Below are 19486 nucleotides of genomic sequence, written 5' to 3'. Positions count from 1 at the left end.
AGGTGGTGACATGTGGACAAAACCACGTTAAAAAAGGGCGCTTACGTCGGGAAGTAACGCTCTTCCCCTGTTAAAAGTGTTTATAAAGATTTTAAAAAAAAATATATATATTTCTTGAAGGAGAAGTGACAGTTGGGAGTGGTTGGTGGTTGCCGGGGGTGACAGTGGGGAGTGGTTGGTGGTTGAGGCCTGGGCTATGGCCCAAATGCATGACAAGAACCTTTTTAACACCTTAAGTAGCTTGATTTGACTAGAATGCATGAGTATTATGCACGGGTTAACTTGTGTGTGTATATGTGTGTGTGTGTGTATATATATATATATATATATATAATATAAATTTGTTATACCGTATGATGTCTCTTTAATTCTGGAGGCCATATCTCTAGAAGGATAAAAATACATTAGAAACTGTACAAAGAAGGGGAACTAAAATGGTGCATGGCCTACAGCACAAACTGACCCGGAAAGACTAAAAGATCTTAATATGTATAGTTATAGGGGGGCCATGGTAGAAACTTTCAAATATATCAACGGATGGAGGTACATGAAACATTCGTCATAGGAAAAGAAGTACTAGAACACGAGGACATGCACTGAAACTGGAGGGAAACTGGAGGGAAGTAGATTCAGAGGAAATTTGAGGATAAACTACTTTACAGAAAGGGTAGTGGATAAGAGGAATAGCCTCCCATCAGAGGTGGTAGAGGCTAATACAGTGGAGCAGTTTAAACATGCTTGGGATAGACATAAATCCTTATAAAGAATAAGGGATCAAATAAAGTTTAAGGTTACCATAGGTTAATAAAACAATGGGCAGACTAGATGGGCTAAATGGTTCTTATCTGCCATTAAATTCTATGTTTCTATGTTTCAGTGTTACATTGCCTAGAAATGGGAATGACAGCAGTTTAATGACAACCACTTCTATTGGAATGACAACCAAAGAATAGGCAGGTTCCTTTGTAATTTTGTTTTGCTTTGTTCCCACACTGCTAAGGCTGCTTATGTTACTAATGTTTAGTATTCTACACTGGTATGTTTTACTTTTATTTCACTGTATTTTGAGTATAAATTTGCAGGTCCAATGCACTTAATAGATTTGTCTAAATTGAATATATATATATTTATATATGTATGTGTTTTTGTTCCAGGTTGGAATTCCTTGACATTATCTTTAGATCAAAACTACAATATCAACGTTCAGGAAGCTTATTCACACTTGAGCGATTCTTCATTTCCTAGGAACATGGTTGACAGTTTGATTGTATCTTTACGGTGAGTTGTTCACAATTATTGCTGCGGACGTGTGATTCTAGTAGTTTTGTTTGTTAAGTAATGGTGCATGACTTCAAATGCATTAAACATGTCACTCTTCCAAAACCATGCAAATATAATTTAATTACAGCTGGTTTTTTTTATTGATTTGGTAAAGAAAGGGAAAAATGCATATAGGTTTTATTTTAGAACACTTTGCTGCAATTTTATCCATGCTTTTACAGGTTTTGCTAATATTCACTTTTCAATGTAAACCTATCTGATCTTTAAGTCACAAAGTGTCTAATCATACAAAGAGCCTAAATGAACCAAACAAAACTAACTCCTACTCATCTACAAATATCCGTAGCCCCCAGATGATAGCTTGATTTTTTTTTTTACGTACCCAGCACTTGCATCATAAAAATCCTGTGCTGTTCACTGTTGTCACCTAATACTGACATCATATAACACTGTTATCACGCGTCCTGTTTTGTTTTGATATACAGCATATTCCTAACTATAATGCAAACAGAGACCACTCCAGTCCACTGGCCAATCCTGGCACGCCATGTGTGACTGATTGGGTGAGACCCACATGTTCACATCTGTACATGGATCACTTTTATAATTTATTAGAGTCTATCAGAGTGGCCAGAAGATTACACACACAGGCCTAATAGCTGCGGTCTTCTAATAACCGTATTTACTAACGTGTGATAATCTTCTGATCAATTTCACTCTTATTATCAGTCATTGCAATATCCGGCTAATTTGCCAGTATTGGCGGGGCTATTGCAAAGTATCCTTAGCTAGCCAACACATATAGAGGTTTATTTATCATTGGGACATAGCCCCTTTTTCAGGCAAAAATGTGTGTTTTTGCTGGACTTAGGGCTCTTCCCAATACATGAAGTCGCTACTGCCTGCACTAGCCGCCTGTGGCGAAGAGTTTCTTCAGATGTCTATTTTAGAAGGATCCCGCTATCTTATAACATATACAATGTGTGTGTATATATGTATGTATGTATATATATATATATATATATATATATGTATATGTATGTATGTATAGACAGTATAGTTCAGTCAATAGTATAGTACAGTTGTTACATTAATCAGACAATAGTTAATAGGTAGTTATTGGAGTTGATATGTATATCAGTCAAACAGATAGTTAATATTAGAGTTAGGGAGATTTAATGCATATTAAGTATTGTTTAATTTATATACCAATATAGTTTACATAGTAGTTATTAAATAGGTAGTTATTACAGTTCTAATAAGCAGCAATTTAGTCATGCAGAATTAATAGATATATAATATACAGGGTGATTCAAAAGTCGCAGTACACCCTTTTATTTCAAAAACTCTACAAGAATTGGGCCGAATGGCCGATTTCAAGATGGCGCCCATGTTTGGTACATACCGTAAAAGATAGACCACGTCACCCATACCTTACTGGAGTATTCAGGTTTCCCAATTTCCTGTAGAGTTTTTGAAATAAAAGGGTGTACTGCGACTTTTGAATAACCCTGTACTTAGATCCCAGGGATTCTGTATATGGTGCTTGCACAGGTTGAATGTACATGCCTCTACTCAGGAATCCCTGAGAGTTTCTCATTTAGTTTCAGGCTATTAAACACACGTTGATATTTTTACATGTATACATTTGTAGCATTCACTCCTTTACAATATGTGTGTATTCTTATTTTGTAAAACATACATAGTGAGTGCAAAAATATGTCTCCTTTCTGCGACTGTGCTTAGCATACAACACTTTCTTTGTGCTCAATTATAATATGCTTAATTTTGTCCAATGTTTTGGTAGGTCTATGATAGGATTAAGACAGCCTATGTATATTCTATGCAAAATGTCTTATTATGATCATTTTAAAAAAAGAAGTCCATCTTTGTCGACTTTTTATTAAAGATAAAAATAAAAATAGATTTGATAGTCTCAAAGAGTATATATACACTACTCTAGATACACTATAGATACCAGTGTTTATCTATCAGTGCCAGAGTGTATTTAATAAGCTGGAAGGAGATTCCATGCAGTATTTTGTATACATCCAGCTCCAACCACTGCATCATCTCCTGGCATTTGTGGATCTTAGATCACTAGTGAAGAAACCTTTTCCTTTAGTGATTTCAAACTCTGGATAAATGATGTAGCAGTGCGGACTGCACTGGATCCCTCCGGAAAATATGCAGGTATAGATAATGTTCGAAACTCATCAACTGTGTATATAATGGTAACTGACCGGAAGGGACTTTTATATAGCAAATAATCAATTTTGATGTAATTATTTTAGACTTTTACTATTTAGATGGGGAAAAATCCATGAAGATAAATTTCGTGCAGTCAGGGACAAAGCAAGTGTCTTATTCATGTGTCAAGGTTTTCCATATTAATTTTTTTCACGTACATTATCTTGTATTGTATATGAAGGCATGACCCAGATCTGACTAGGGAACTATATTTTTTGGTAGTTTAAGTCTCTGGTGTATTCATTCTTCAATTTGTGTGTTTGCCTTTTGCTCTCTGCTAGGCACAAAACACTGGCTATATAAGTTATTCCTATAGCCTGCTTTTATCTGCCCACTTTACAGGTGTCTCAAGTTGTACATTAAATTTGCTCGCGTTCCCCTAGTTTATATCCCCATTTGATGTGCATGGTGAAAGAAAACTACAGAAACAAACTTCTTACAGTCCTACAAAAGTGGCTAAATATAAATTGTTCTATTTTGTACATTTAGAAACAAAGCTGATATTACAAACGGAGGGCAAAATTAAAACACTGTCTAAATAAACAACTCTTTAAGGCATAAGAAAATATAGATTTTTTTTTTTTTTGGGAGTAATGTGCTATCTAGTTTAGTCCTGATGAAGGCACTTGTATACAAGCAAATAGTCTTGAAAATGCTGAAACATTACTTGTTCTGCACAATAAAAAGTGATATGAACTGTGGTCTCCAATGAGTGTTACAATAGAGGCGTAGGACAAGTGGCGCGCTGGCATACCACCGTATACCGGCCCACTGCCACCAATGGATATGTCCATCTAACCTTGTTGGGGGGAAAGAGCACAAATGTACTGTAGAGAAAACAACACGTAACATGATGGTTGTATTCATTTTAATGGATAAGGCTATTTGCATCACATTATTAAATATCATGTTTCATCTATTAGAATAATATTACACAAATTTGACTGGTGGCACTTTAATATGTATGTTTTAGTCAAGTCTTCCCCTAACATTTTTTCAATATACAGACTTTCCTATTTACAGCCTGTTTATTCTCTTATGTGATGGTGTAAAAATGAAGCAAGGAAAATGTAATATTATTGTGTACTTTAGCTCTCTGTAGTTTATCAAATATGTTTTAACATATAGGCTTGACTACTACAAATGGGGCACATTTCTGAAAGTGTGTACAAAAATATTGCAGGAATTAATGGGTGGAAATTATCTATAGTACATTTAGAAAAACTGCACTGATAATTTTTATACAATTTAACGAAAACCATCCTACGCATATTCTGTGCCAGATCTGTTTGTTTATCTCTTGCAATTAGTGATCCTTTTTTTAAATTGTTATTTCCTGTATCTCTTATGCTTCATGTAACTCCATCATGACAATGTCTTGCACATCCTGTATTAAATATGTTTGGTGCTTCACTGAACATCATAATTGTGAAACAATTCTTTATAATAAACTCTTAGAAATGCTACTAAATATCCTTTACAATGCAACTTTTAAAATAACTAGGAAACAGTGACATCCCAATGCACAAACAGTAAAAAGGCTAATTTAATAACATGTTGCAATGTACAATATTTATTAACCAATCAGAGTCTATCTGCTATTTTTCTAGCACAGGTTAGAAACCTAACATCTGATTTCTTGCTGTAAGTTTTGGCGTATTTCTGCACCATGTAATTAAATAAATAGCATGTCAATAGTTCCTGGTGGATTGATAGGCTACAGTTTCCCGAATATTATTTCAGCCTACAAAATGCTGTGTAGGCGACAGGTTCATTATAATGAATGCTTCAATCAATTTTGTTTTAAATTGCTTTCTGTGCACCAACATCCTGAGACAGTCTCCTATTTGATGGCACAATAAATTACAGATTTACAGCTTTCAATGTGGTAAACATCAGCATGATAAAGACACTGCGCAATTTGTGACCTCTTAAAAAACAAAAACTTAGATTTAGTGTTTTTAGCAACTTTGTGTCTCCCTGCTTTTATTATATCTAATTTAATATATTTGTCACCAGTAAATATGAAAGTATCTTTATTTAAAAACCGGTAAATTCTGTTTAACGTACTTTCATTTGCTGCGGTAATTCTAAATATTCTGTCACCACGGAGAGCAACACCACAAAGTCTAATTGTAGGTAGGTTATAGTGTTCACGACAACATTGTACACTGGATATGTTTTCCTAAATTAATTATATAAATACAGACATACACTGCAAGCAGACGTCATTATACAGGAATTCAGCATCTGTACTCACTAGTCAACGTGCTGGTATGCAACTGGAATGTTGTAGTAAATATTAAGTTATCTTTACATTACCGACTCTGTTTTTCTTTGCAGACTGGTCAGCTCCATAGTATTGTTAGGATTTCAGCTGGTTTTCTCACAGCTGTCAATTGATCACAGAAAGGTAAGAATTCTTCAGTATTCTTTAGTCTGTTATTTGACTGTTTCCATAGTAGCAAAAGCACTTACTCTGTTAGCCTTCAATTAAAATATTGGATTTAAAGTGCTTACATTTTATTGGTTAACTGTGCATACTATAAATGCAAGCTTTTGCATTATTATTATTATTATAAAGTATAATTATTATGTAATATATAATTATGATATAATTTATATCAATGGTTCATGGCGCTATTAGCAACTCAGCAATTTTTTAACAGCACCCCTAGGTCTAAAAATAGCTAAAAGTTCTGTTTGTTATTTACACAGTATTAAGTTATTACATTTCTGAGCACTCTTTGAAATAAAAATATACATGACCTAAATACAAAGAATAAAACAATATTTGGATTTCTTTTTTCTTTATTATATTCAAGGTAAAAAAAATTGTCAAATAATGAAATAACAGCAAAATCAGGCATAATAATAAAAAAAAAAAATCAAATTAGTACAGAATAAATAACACTAAACAGGAAAGCTCAACAAGCAAACAAAAAATGTGATAATGTATTGGGTTGTCAACCAAGGCTTTCTGTTTTTGTAGGAAGGGAGATGTTAGAAGAAAGAAAGAAAGGATATGGAGGTGGTGGGGGTTTATATTGAAACCAGGGGCAAGTGTTGAAGTTACAAAAAAATACTAGGGGTGTGGAATTTTGATTTAAATTTTAATTAACCACTGTTTCTAAAGTGATTTGTGCACTGGTTGGGTGCTGCACAGCTTCTGAAAGCCATTATTATTTCTTACTCCACATTGATCTTCACATGGTGGTACTTCTTTTTTTATCACAGCAACTTCCGAAAATCCAGCTTCACAAAGATATGACATCTCAAATGGAATTAGGATCAGTAAAGCTTCAGCACTTAGCTGCAGATATTCATATTTTATTGATATTCCAAACTCTGTTCCATGCTGCCAAATTTTGTTTTTAAAGTCTTGTCACAAGGTGGCTCAATAACATTTTATTCTTTTGCACAGGTAAATTCAGATAGGCCCTTAGTCTTGAATAGATCTTGGATCTTTGCAAACTTCTCCGTGTGTTATGAAAACTATTTTTCAGGGGCTGTTCTCACTCTACTCTCTCCTCTGGCTCCCAAGGTCTCGTCGCCCTAAGTGTTTTTTTATTCAGTTATTTCACATTCATTATCTATTTGGCACTCCTCCTCTCAAAAATTTGGACTTTCACCTAATTCCTCCCCAGTGATACCGTTATTTAATTCTCCGGATTTTATCTCGGAACTTCATCCTAATTCATTTCAGCCATGGCACTCACAGGGAGTCAGATATCTCAATCAGTTAACGTCCTCCATGACCTTTCCCCAACTCTCTGACATCCAAGCTCGTTTTCAAATTCCCTCAAAACACTTCTACCAGTTTCTGCATAATGCTGTCAAAGACCGCCTCTCCTCCCTTCCTCTTTCTGCCTTTGAATCCCTCTGTTTACACCAATCTTCAACAAAAGGTCTAATTTCCACACTTTATTAAGCTTGCTTCCTCTACCTTGAGTCTTTGAGGCCCCCATGAACTAGCCTGGGATTGGGACCTTGGTGAAGTGTTATTGGATGAGGAATGGTCTGAGATATACGAGATATACGAGAATACTGCCTCCAGTTCAATATGTGTTAGAATTAAAGAGAACACCTATAAACTATTTTTCAAACCAGTCACTGAGCTGTGTTAGGTGCTCTTCAAAAACAGATTTAAGTCAGTGGGTCAAATTAACATTGTTGGATATAACAAACTGCTGCAACAGGGAGGAACAGTTTTTACCACCAACTTCGTTTATTTTTCTTCTTCTTAGTAGTAACCTTTTTTCTTGTCTAAATTGAACCCTCAGATGAAAAGTAAAAATTTATATCTTATTTCACTTGGAGACACAGTGAAGGGACCTTATGTTTCAAATGACATGAATGTTTTTGAAAAGTAGAGTTAATAGAACAGTCTGACCCCAAAGGGCATGTCACCTAGCAAGATGGGACATGGCTTTGACAAAATTGCAGTGCCATTGGGCATGTTATGGGTATTGCTTGGACCCATCATAGATGGGGGCTAATTTTGTCTCAATATTTCCCTTTCTAATGTTGGGAAGTAAGGTATTGTGTATTTTTTTTTTTTTTTATAAATAAATTCATTAAAAGTAGTTCAACTAATGGATATTAAAATGGTGTCTGGGCTACCGAACAAAGCTAAAGGGCACAACGTGTACAGTTTAGAGGGGAGAAAACACAGTTGATTCATAAGAAACATTCAGGAGTTCAGTTAGGTAGTATATTTAAACAGGACGTAGTCTGAAATAGGATGGAGGAGGAGGTAATGAACGATAACGAAAGGAGATATATATATATATATTTTTGCACAAGATAGAAAATATAATAATAATTAGTTTTAGTAAGGGATTTTTTTTTTTTTATTAAACAACCATTTTTTCCAGTGGGGAGCCTTTAATACCACCCTGAGATGATAGTGATAGGAAGACAGTGGCTGCGATTTTACTTCAGTCGTCCATGGTAAATAGACTTCCCCATGATATGTATGGGGAAGATAATCTGGAGCGGTGGTGGCCACCATTCTGAGTGACATTACACCATCATGGACTACAGCGGCATAAATATATCGACCACTGCCACTTCCGTTTTAACACCGTAAAATTCAGTAGAGCTATTTTATGGGACGTGCATTTCAAGTGCAGGCATTTTCTGTAGTCGCAATTCATAGAACCCGTCTCAGAAATGTTCAGTGTCTGTTTCATGGTAAGACTATATTTTTTTCATGTCGGCCTCATAGGGGAGTATTCAATTGGGTTTCCGGTCCGCGGTAATGTGCGTTAACGTGAAAAGTATTGATGGTAATATGGTACCACAATAACACAGATTTTCCTTCGTAACCCTATTGGGTGCGCATGAAAATCCATGTTATTGCGGTACTGTGGATTGCCTTCGCGGCCCGTTCTGGCACGTTACTGCGGACTGGAAATCTAATTGAAAACCCCCCTCATAGTGTTCGATGTATTTATGTCTCTGTAATCACTGTCTGTGTAATGTCCGCTGAAAAAAATGTACCCAACCCAATCTGGAGGTCCCTGGCGAAGGCTATGCCGTTGATAACCAGTGATAAATTACTTGCTAGACAAGTACAGTGTGCAAATACAATAAACAAATGTACTTCTTTGAACCAATTAAACTTTATTTGTTTTGTTTGTCATCTGATTATTTAAATCACTTACAGGATGTTTACAGCCTGACTTGTATGAGATGTGTTATTAAAAATAAGCAGATATAGCATAGTGTAAATTTAGAAAATGTAGAAAGTGCATCAATACATTTACAAAAGAAAGAAAATGTGATTAGGAGTAAAAATAATTTTGTTTTGCATAAACAATAGATAAGATTTTTTGTTTAAGTTCCTTTTTAGAGCAGTGGATCTTTTATCTGACATTGTATCAGAGCGTACATGCTTTTGCTTGTTTTTGGATGAAGAGCCAAGAATTTTTCCCTGCAGAAATATTAAAGATTTCTGACTAAAGTTGTGCCAAGTTGGTATCTTTTGAAGTGTTTATAAACGTAATGTCCTGCATGTAACAGGTGTTGCATGGACAGTATAACATACCAGATAAGAGTAAAATAGTTACATTCCTGATCCATCTTTGCTGTGATAACTTTGTAGATAGTTTTCAAGCATTGTTAAGTTTTATATCTGGCTTTAAACCAGCAATGTGATCTATATGTTTTATTTTTTTATAGCAGAACCCCCAACCTTGATGAAATATGTCTAGTAAAATTAAATTGAACTTTCTGCCTTTATACATTAACAATATGTTCTTCATATTGGACTGTTTTGTGATAGGCTGCATGTTCCAACTCTTTATTTGTTGCAGCTACGTGGGATATCAAGAATTGCGTTTTAGATTTTTGTGCTGACAAGAACATCTGCCAGTGTTCTTATACAACGGATAGTCTTCAGGTTCACAGAGTGGGATGTACTGACCTAGGACTAGCATTGAACCTATCTTCCCCTTTGCCCCCCCCCCCCCCCTTCCCTGATGCATGATTACCTCACCTAGGGATTTATACAAGGGATCGTTATGGGTTAACGCACTTGTCCTGGAGTCAAATCTTACCTTCGTGTACAGGGAATACTATATAATAAACTGTAATTTCATCACCATGAATGGAAAAGTTTGTTATAATTAACTGATATCTTAATCCTTCTAATCCCCTCTGGGACTAACTTCGTCCCAGCTTCAATACAGTTTGGTAAATCTGCTTTTCATCAAATCATATATTGAGCTTCCTCTATTTATTTAAAACTAAACTTGCATCAAATAATATAAGCAATGCAGTATAGGGGGTCGTTAACAATTAACAGTGCACATACTTACACTTTTCACATTGTACCTTTGTGCTCCGCACACTGTGTGCATTACATTACTTATAGGCCCTAATGGTGAGCCCATTGCACCTTTCCACTGGTATTCCACTTCTTGTATGTTGCAAAGCCAGGTCCAAATGCTGCCTAGTTTGCCGTTTTAATTTACATTTTTTCAACATTCTGCACTTGAGCTGCCTCTAAAACATTTATTATAGTGTTGGTCAACTTAAGAATGTAAAGTTACGACGTAAACAGAAGGTATCCACCAGCTCACTTTGACCACTGTATAATATATGTTATGTAAATAATCGCAAATCCTATATATATATATATACTAGCAGAATACCCGGCGTTGCCCGGGATTTAAAGAATTTTAAGACACAACTGTGTTACAAAGTGTTTCTCTGAGTTTGAACAGACCAGTTACTGGATGAAGCGGCATTAAACCATTTCCAATATTTAACAAATGATCAGCAAACTGACCTTCCATTGTGTTGCCATGCAGAGAAACTCTCATATTTGTGGTTAGTCGCAAAGTGCGAACATGTCTGCAAAGATGTGATAATTTAAGGCATGCATTAATTTCATCCGCCATTGTTCCTTTTTGAATGACCGGCAATGTTTGTCGAAAATCTCCAGCCAATACAACAGTGACTCCACCCATTAGTAAATCATTGCGTCTTAAAAATTGAAGTGTTTGATTAAGGGCCTGTAAAGCATTTTTGTGTGACATGGTGCATTGATCCCATACAATGACCTGACTTTGCTGCAGAATCTGAGCTTTTTCTGTTTGTTTAGTGATATTGCAGACGGGAGTTTCACTTCGGGCCAGATTAAGCGGTAACTTGAAAGCTGAATGTGTTGTTCTTCCACCAGGGAGCAAAGTTGCAGCAATTCCAGAAGAGGCCACAGCAATAGCTATCTTGGAATGTACTCGAATTTTAGCAAGTAACAACTTGATGAGAAACGTCTTACCTGTTCCTCCGGGTGCATCCAGAAAAAATATATTTCCCCTTTTTTTTGGAACTTCTTCCAAGACATTGTTCCAGACATTCCAGAGTTATGGTCGTTTTCGATGATTTTTAGGTGTTACCCCCCTCGCCACCCCCACCCTTAGGAGTGCTAGGGGTGTCTTGTCCCCACAATATTTGTTGTCAGACTGTAAGTCATATGTGTACCAGGTTTGGTGTAAATTGTTCCAGACATTCCAGAGTTATGGTCGTATTCGATGATTTTTAGGTGTTACCTCCCCTCGCCACCCCCACCCTTAGGAGTGCTAGGGGGGTGTCTTGCCCCCACAATATTTGTTGTCAGACTGTAAGTCATATGTGCACCAGGTTTGGTGTAAATTGTTCCAGACATTCCAGAGTTATGGTCGTTTTCGATGATTTTTAGGTGTTACCCCCCTCGCCACCCCCACCCCGTAATGAATTTCAATTTTAAATTTTTTTAGTTGCCTCCGTCATGTTTTAATACACTTGTATGCAAAATTTCATGATCTTCGCTTGAAAAATGTGGATTTGTATAGAAAGACGGACAGAAGGACAAATTTTCTCTTTTATATATTAGATATTAGAGATATATATATATATTAGAGATGCTCACTGACCCCCATTTGTAGCGTTTGTAAAGCCACACTCAGTAAAGGTAGGGACCTTAACCATCTAGGATCCTCATTCATGTTCCGGCATTTGAAACAAGTTCATGGAAAGCTGTTGGGAAAATCAGAAACTTATGTTAAAAAATATCAACAAGCAGTCCAGCATCACCTACCTCCCTTCTCTCATTTAGATCCCAGCACCTGCAAACTACACCCCCAACACTTTCATCAATATCCTCACAAGTGATGGCAGTTAGTCCTGCATCCAAGTTGCTAAGACTAGATGACTCCTCCACTAACCATGATTCCTCTGAAGAATTATTGAGCATTAGTCCTGCTGCTGCTGCTGCTGGGGGTGGATCTTCAACCCAGAAGACTACTTTGTGACTGGGTGACAGCTTTCTTACTTTGCAAAGTGGATCACAGACGCCATGGCGACTATGCTAGTATTAGATCTGCATCCAATCTGCATCCAATTTCCATTATTAATGCAGCTGGTGTTAGACAATTACTTGAAGTCTTGTGTCCCCATTACCAAATTCCATCACAACACCATTTTACTAGAAATCCTATTCCTCACCTCTACCAGAAGGTTCGTAAAACTTTTATTATTGTGCTGCAAAATGCCATTCTTAACCACAGATATGTGGACAAGCGAAACTGGGCAAACTAAAGATTATATGACTGTGACAGCCCACTGGGTTGGTGATTCGCCTTCACCAGCAGGAAACAGCAGCAGAGTGTACATCACATTTGTCAGAAGTAGGTTACTCTGTGTATCACCAGCTTCACTAAGAGGCATACAGCTGACAATCTGTTACAAAAACTAATGGACGTCATTGCAACATGTCGTATCTCCCTTGGACTCTCCACAGGATATGTCATTTCTGATAACGCCACCAATATTGTGCGAGCATTACAGCTGGGTGAATTCCATCACATTCCCTGTTTTCCACACACAATAAACTTGGTGCAGAGCTTTTTAAAAAATGACTAGGACATGCAGGAGATGCTGTCAGTGGCCCATAAAATATCTGGACATTTCCGACATTCGACAACAGTGTGTAGGAGATTACAGCAGCTGCAAGAGCAATTTAATTTGCCCTGCCAAAATCTGAAGCAAGAGGTGGTGACAAGGTGGAATTCCACCCTGTTTATGCTTCTGTGGATGGAGGAACATCGAAAAGCCACCCACGCTTACTCCACAAGACATGACCTTGGGAAAGGAGGGGGGATGTATTTTAGTCAAGCGAGGTGGAGAATACTTTCCGTGTTGTGCAAGGTGCTGAAATCATTTGAAGTAGTCACCTGTGAAGTGACTTCAAACACTGCTAGCTTGAGTCACGTGATTCCCTTAATTAGACTTTTGGAAAAGCAGCTTGAGAAACTGAAGGAGGAAATTAAACAAAGCAATTATGCAATTATGTCGGACTTGTAGATCAAGTACTTTATTCCCTTCGCCAGGATCCAAGAGTTATCAAAATCTTGAAATCGGATCACTACATTTTGGCGACTGTGCTTGATCCTCTGTTTAAGAGCTAAGACTTCTCTTTGTTTCCAACTGACCCAGATCTGAAGAGATGCAAGGAGCTCCTGGTGGACAAGATGACAGCTTAAGTGTTACGTGACAGGATCCTACTATCAACATCCAAAGGATGGTGGAGGATTATTTTCACGACCTCATAGAAATAGACACATCGGACAGTCTTAAAATAAAGATTTTACTTAGCCTCAGTCACTTTTCTTAGAAAATGCACAGTCTCTGTCCAGGATGATGCTCAATTGGGAACATTCTATCCTGTCTTTATCTACTCACAGTAATTTAACAGTATAAAATATACACCATTAATTTTGGTGAGCTTTGCACATGACACCCTAGCACCATTTGCAACTAAGCATACACTGCTAGCATCCGTTAATAAAGCTTTGATGCTTTGTGGTTTATGCCTTAAAGCTGTTACAGGAAGCTTTATTAATCCAGGCTTTAACTGAAAACTCTAAAAATAGCCTCTAACTTTGCAAAAGTGATCACAAATCACAAGGGCTGCAAAAGTTATCACCTTTGGAAATCAGTATGCTGTATGACACTGTTTTTCACCTGTTCAAATGCCAAATGGTTCCACATGGTCCCATGTGACATTTTTATTTCTAGTACTATTGGTTACTTGGTGAATTTCCCAGCATTCCTCTTGGTTGGTTTAAACTGAAGATTTGCTTAGAAGTCTGGTCTAAGCATTTGTTTTGACCCTAAAACTGTCAGAATTTATAACAATGCCACATTTCCCCAATCCTTTAATTTGTCTCCTGTACATATCCCTGAGAAATGGACACACAAATAAGTAAGACAATGTTCTGGTGTGGATTCCATTCAAACTTTCCATTGAAAGTTACAGTCCAATACAAACAAGTTTTCAATAGTAGTCTTTTTAGAACACAAGTGCAGTAGCTAGTCATTTTGTGGGCTGAGCTAATATTCCTGAGGCCACAGCCAATCGATTACTTAGCACTCTGAGACATTACAGTCTAATGAATACTATCTAAGCCCACAGAATGGCTGCATTCTCTGGGTGTAAGCGACAGATGTATTTTAAAGGTTGGCACAGACAAACCTTTATGCCCACCATGGCTAAAACCAATGACATCACTGACCTGTCTTCTGCAGGCCTAGCGATACAGTAGGGTGCATCTTGACAAAATGGACATGAACAATCCATAAGGTTCAACAGCTGAAAACAAAATTTAAAATGGAAAATAAGAAAAGTCCTTCCTCAGAGTATAGATAGTAGCAGGTGAATGGAAGACAGCGGTACAGTATATTTGTGGCCTCAGTACTGACCTTAGCTTCTCAGTTGTCTCTCATGAGAACAAGTGGTGATGTAATGGGAGTCTGCTTGTGTAGCCCGGGAGTGATTCATTTCAGCTGTGGTTTACTCTGCTTGCTGTATTTGTGAAAACAAAGCAGTACCCATGAGATCATCTCCCACTCAGGAGTTCTGATAGCAAATATGGCTGCTTTCCAAGTAAGACCAGATGCTTTAGTGTTAAAAGTGTATGAAAGTTTTGGTAACCTCTATAAAAAGTACATGTACTTGAAAAGGCTAAAAGAAAATGTAGATATTTCTTTCATATTGACTTGAGGTGAAGAATTTGAGAATTCACGTTTGCTACGTTACATGACTGCCATTTGTGCAATCCCTTACGCTGCCTCTTATGAGATTATTTTTAAAACCTTTTTGTTTATAATATATATTTTAATTATTTCTCAAATTCAGATTTGCTATTGAGAAAATCCTGTTTAGAATGGAAATAAAGAGAGTGGAATACATAAATAATATTGTCCAGGATTGAGGAATGGCGTTGAAAGAAGCAAATAAAAAGTTAAGGCTGAAATCAAGGCCAGGGTATAGGAGGGTCAAATAAATACTGTGAATAAGTTAATGCTGGAATTGTGAGTACAGGGGTGTAGTGACTCATAGCAAAAAGAAAAGTAAATGCTGAAATTAAGGTGGGATCCTATGTTTTTTTTCCCCCCTATATAGAAGATGAAGGCATCTGTATGGTATGTATAGTGGGGATTTGTTTGAGGTTAACATCCGGACATTCACTCTGGATCTTTAAGTCAGGCTCTGATCAGGAATATATTCGGCCAAAGGGAATTTAGATCCTAGGTAGGACACAGTTACATTCTCAAGCTTTCACATTTACTGCTACAAGAAGCCAGCAAATGTTTTCTGCTTTTGCACTTGATCAGAGGTCTAATACATTGTAAAATGGTCAGACACCTACAACAGGTAATGAATGTTGCCATTATTTTCCCACTAAGAATGTATTGTTGATGTTATGTAGATGGTCTGTGTTTATTCTTCGAGGACTCGGAGCTTTGTGAGCGCTATCAACCTTATTTGCTGCATCAGGAGGGCAACCTAAAAGGTTTTATGTGGAACCTTTGTTCCAATTTCATCTCTCGATATGAATTCTGGGATTCACTGCATACAAATGTTACTGATACTTTTTTGTTGCAGAAATCATCCAGCATGCTGTCATAAACTGTCATTTCCCTTTGACCTCATGTAAACATGAAACACATGCTGTCATACTAGGGGCTAGATTTACTAAGCTGCGGGTTTGAAAAAGTGGGGATGTTGCCTATAGCAACCAATCAGATTCTAGCTTTCATTTATTTAGTACCTTCTGCAAAATGACAGATAGAATCTGATTGGTTGCTATAGGCAACATCCCCACTTTTTCAAACCCGCAGCTTAGTAAATCTAGCCCTAGGAGCCCATGTTTACACCAAGTGCAATGTAAAATGTAGTAAAGCTATTGTCCTCCCCAAAACCACTATTGAAAAAAAATGTCTTTCTGAGCCTGACTGCAACACAAGCCTTGATAAACAGAATTGGCAACGTTTTAGCCAAATACAAATTGCGCAGAATGTGGGGCATTGATGTCTTGAGTAATCATGGTGTTTTCGCACAAATTAGTAATAGGCTATAGCCCACACGTTTAACCCTTGTAATTAAACACTTCCAGATAACTTAGTCACTCTCAGTTTTGCTTTCCAAATATACACATAACAAAGCACAAAATTAGTCACACCAAATGTGCACCATAACACCTGTTGTGACTATTTCAGTGCATGTTCACAAATGTCATCATTTTGTTAATAATGTTTCCGCTAGATGCACAAATTAGTGACAGATGGGCAAAAGCAGGTACAGTGACATTAGTCAGGAAAACTTAGCATTATTATACAGAGGCTTGTGTACTGTCTGTAATTACCCTGACTGATTTAACACTGACATAGTCTCCCAGCTAACACTAAGGAATAGGCCTATTGGATAACTTTGATAAAGCATGAAATCGTGAAATGAACGTTTTTTTCACTTGTAATATGACTCACGTATTCACTGAGATTGTTGCAGAGGAAGCCATGGCATGCCTTGCCTGCTCTATTTTTACATTCTTTTGGGTGTTTGCACTAATACTGTTTTGAATGATTGTGGTATCACAAGGAAACAATGTTATCAAGAAGTGTATATGCTTCTAAGCAAAATTAGTATCATACTTTGTTTTACCCTGTAAAGATTATTAAACAATCAGTTGGCCATGATTCAGAACCTGGTAACATAGTTGAACAGAAGAAGGTTGAGTTATATTGTAAAACGTTTTAGTGGAAAAGTACACTAGCATTCTAAAGTGTTTGTTATAATAAACAGCATATTTTGAAAATAAGTTTTAAATAAAAGAATGAAATGTAAGTAATAAAGGTGCTATATACATTTAAAATGTAAATGTATATAATATGTATAATCCAAATACCTGTTAATGAAACTATTTCATTGCTATTTTCTGAATACCAGTGTTTACTGTGCAGGAGATGTTATGTTGGTACATAAAGACTGGAAAGGAGGCTAAAGGACCATCTTATATTGGGAAACATCTCCCCCATCGTTTATGTGGGTTTCAGAAGTTAGAAAAGTCCTTATCACCTTTCTACTGATTCACAGGTTAATTTATGCAGGTGAGGAAAGGCAATATCAGGAAAGAGAAGCACCTTTACAGCCTCTTGATTATGCGTTTCCACTGCTTGTGTAAGGGGACTACAATGTAGGACTGCTCCAAGACAGAAAACTTTGGTCTTCTAGGCAAATAACAACTGGAATAGGAATAAGATGGTAATTTTTTAGCTATGAAGTATATATTTGTGGAGGGGTTAAGGCAGTGGGTCCCAAACTGTGCACTGTGACTCCATGGGTTGCCGCTGCTAGGGCCGGTGGTAAGCAACGAGGAGGACTAATTGGCATTTATTTTGGCTTAGGAGTGCAAAAAAAAATAATGGGGACCCTACGCGTTTCTTGAACTGTGAAAGTTTGGGATCCATTGGGTTAAGGTAGTTTTATTAAACGTATGTACATTCTCTTTTTGCATTGTAAAAGCGAGGAAGCTGTTGTTGGCATGGTTTAAAATGGTACTTCATAATTTATTGAAGTGAAACATCTTGTCAAAATATTATAACAAGTAATAAACAATTTAAAACATATACTCAGATAAAAAAGTAGGGCAAGGAAGGGAAGAATTGGTTGGTTATAAAATGGCTGTGACACGGTCACCTCAGGGCTGCAATGACAGAGCATCACATATCTGCTTAAACAAAAATAAAATCTTAAAGGTCTTTTAAGAAAGATAAATCAAATTCGTTTTCAATGACAAAAGGCAAAGAAGTTACACGTAAAATGTGCATGCCTGGCACACACTACATCTTTTATTTACCCCTGAAAAATCATTTTGATAGTGATAAAGAGCCAAAGCCTTTTCCTGAAGTCCTTTGTTGCTATCATTGTCCTGCTGGTGAGAAAGTTCTAGGTAGAGATGATGGGGGCATGTCTGTAGCCTGGCCGAGACCCGAGGTTAACTGCAGTACTTTGGGCAGTTTTAAGTTTCTCTATGTCTGTGTGTATATGTTATTGATTTAGACTGTAAGCTCCAATGGGGCAGGGACTGATGTGAATGAGTTCTCTGTACAGCGCTGCGGAATCAGTGGTGCTATATTAATAAATGATGATGATGATGACCCTCTGTTTATTGTTCCTGGGGGCAAGAGGAGGATGTTTATTTCTCTATTGCTGAGGTCATAAATAGATATCTTAAGTCCTTATGTTATGTTAGAATCACTGAACCAATGTGTTTCAGAGTGAAATTGAAACATGCCCTTGTCACGGCATGTAAAATGTTCAGCTTCCTATGAACAGCCCATGTGGAAGACCAAAATATCAAATCAAGGAGAACCTGTTTGATGGAAACAGAATCAACTGAAATATATCCTTTCAAAATGGATTTCAACAAAGTGTTATAATATTCTCATGTTCCAAAGATAGGACTCTAACCTGTACAAAATCTAGGATGTGGATGTGTTCCACCACTATACTTTCATGAGAGAAATGATAGGTTACACATGTCTAATTCATGTATGAATACCTGCCAACACATGCAGTCCCATAATGGTGCACATGGTATATGACTTTTTTAGATGAGTATGAGTGCAGCTTATAATACAACAAGCTTCTGGTCCAAAGACTGGAAGTTGAATGTGCCAAACTGGTCAGCCAAGCGTGCATTCACATCATCATCACCATTTATTTATATAGCGCCACTGATTCCGCAGCGCTGTACAGAGAACTCATTCACATCAGTCCCTGCCCCATTGGAGCTTACAGTCTAAATTCCCTAATATACACATACACAGACAGAGAGAGAAACTTGGGTTAATTTTTGATAGCAGCCAATTAACCTACCAGTATGTTTTTGGAGTGTGGGAGGAAACCGGAGCACCTGGAGGAAACCCACGCAAACACAGGGAGAACATACAAACTCCACACAGATAAGGCCATGGTCGGGAATTGAACTCATGACCCCAGTGCATAACTGTTCGGACAAAGATTGGCACCTGGTTCCTGTGGGGAAACAATGGGCTTCTAACTGATCTATACATGACAGTGGGCAGGGGTATACTTATTATGACAGGATGGACTGAATGTTTT

General features: G+C 37.1%; 1 protein-coding gene across 1 annotated transcript in view; it reads left to right on the top strand.

The window, feature by feature from the left end:
• THSD4 (thrombospondin type 1 domain containing 4) overlaps positions 1 to 19486 on the top strand; it is a 637279-nt gene that overhangs the window by 62966 nt on the left and 554827 nt on the right. Inside the window, exons 2-3 of the mRNA XM_075208082.1 lie at positions 1155 to 1278; positions 5875 to 5944. Of these exons, the coding sequence (XP_075064183.1) occupies positions 1250 to 1278; positions 5875 to 5944 (99 nt within the window). The 5' untranslated portion in view covers positions 1155 to 1249. The remainder of the gene's footprint in view (positions 1 to 1154; positions 1279 to 5874; positions 5945 to 19486) is intronic.

The sequence above is a fragment of the Mixophyes fleayi genome, chromosome 4 (assembly GCF_038048845.1).
Source record: "Mixophyes fleayi isolate aMixFle1 chromosome 4, aMixFle1.hap1, whole genome shotgun sequence".
Classification (NCBI taxonomy): Eukaryota; Metazoa; Chordata; class Amphibia; order Anura; family Limnodynastidae; genus Mixophyes; species Mixophyes fleayi.
The sequence above is the reverse complement of the archived record's forward strand: the minus strand, read 5'-3'. Positions and strand labels throughout refer to the sequence as shown.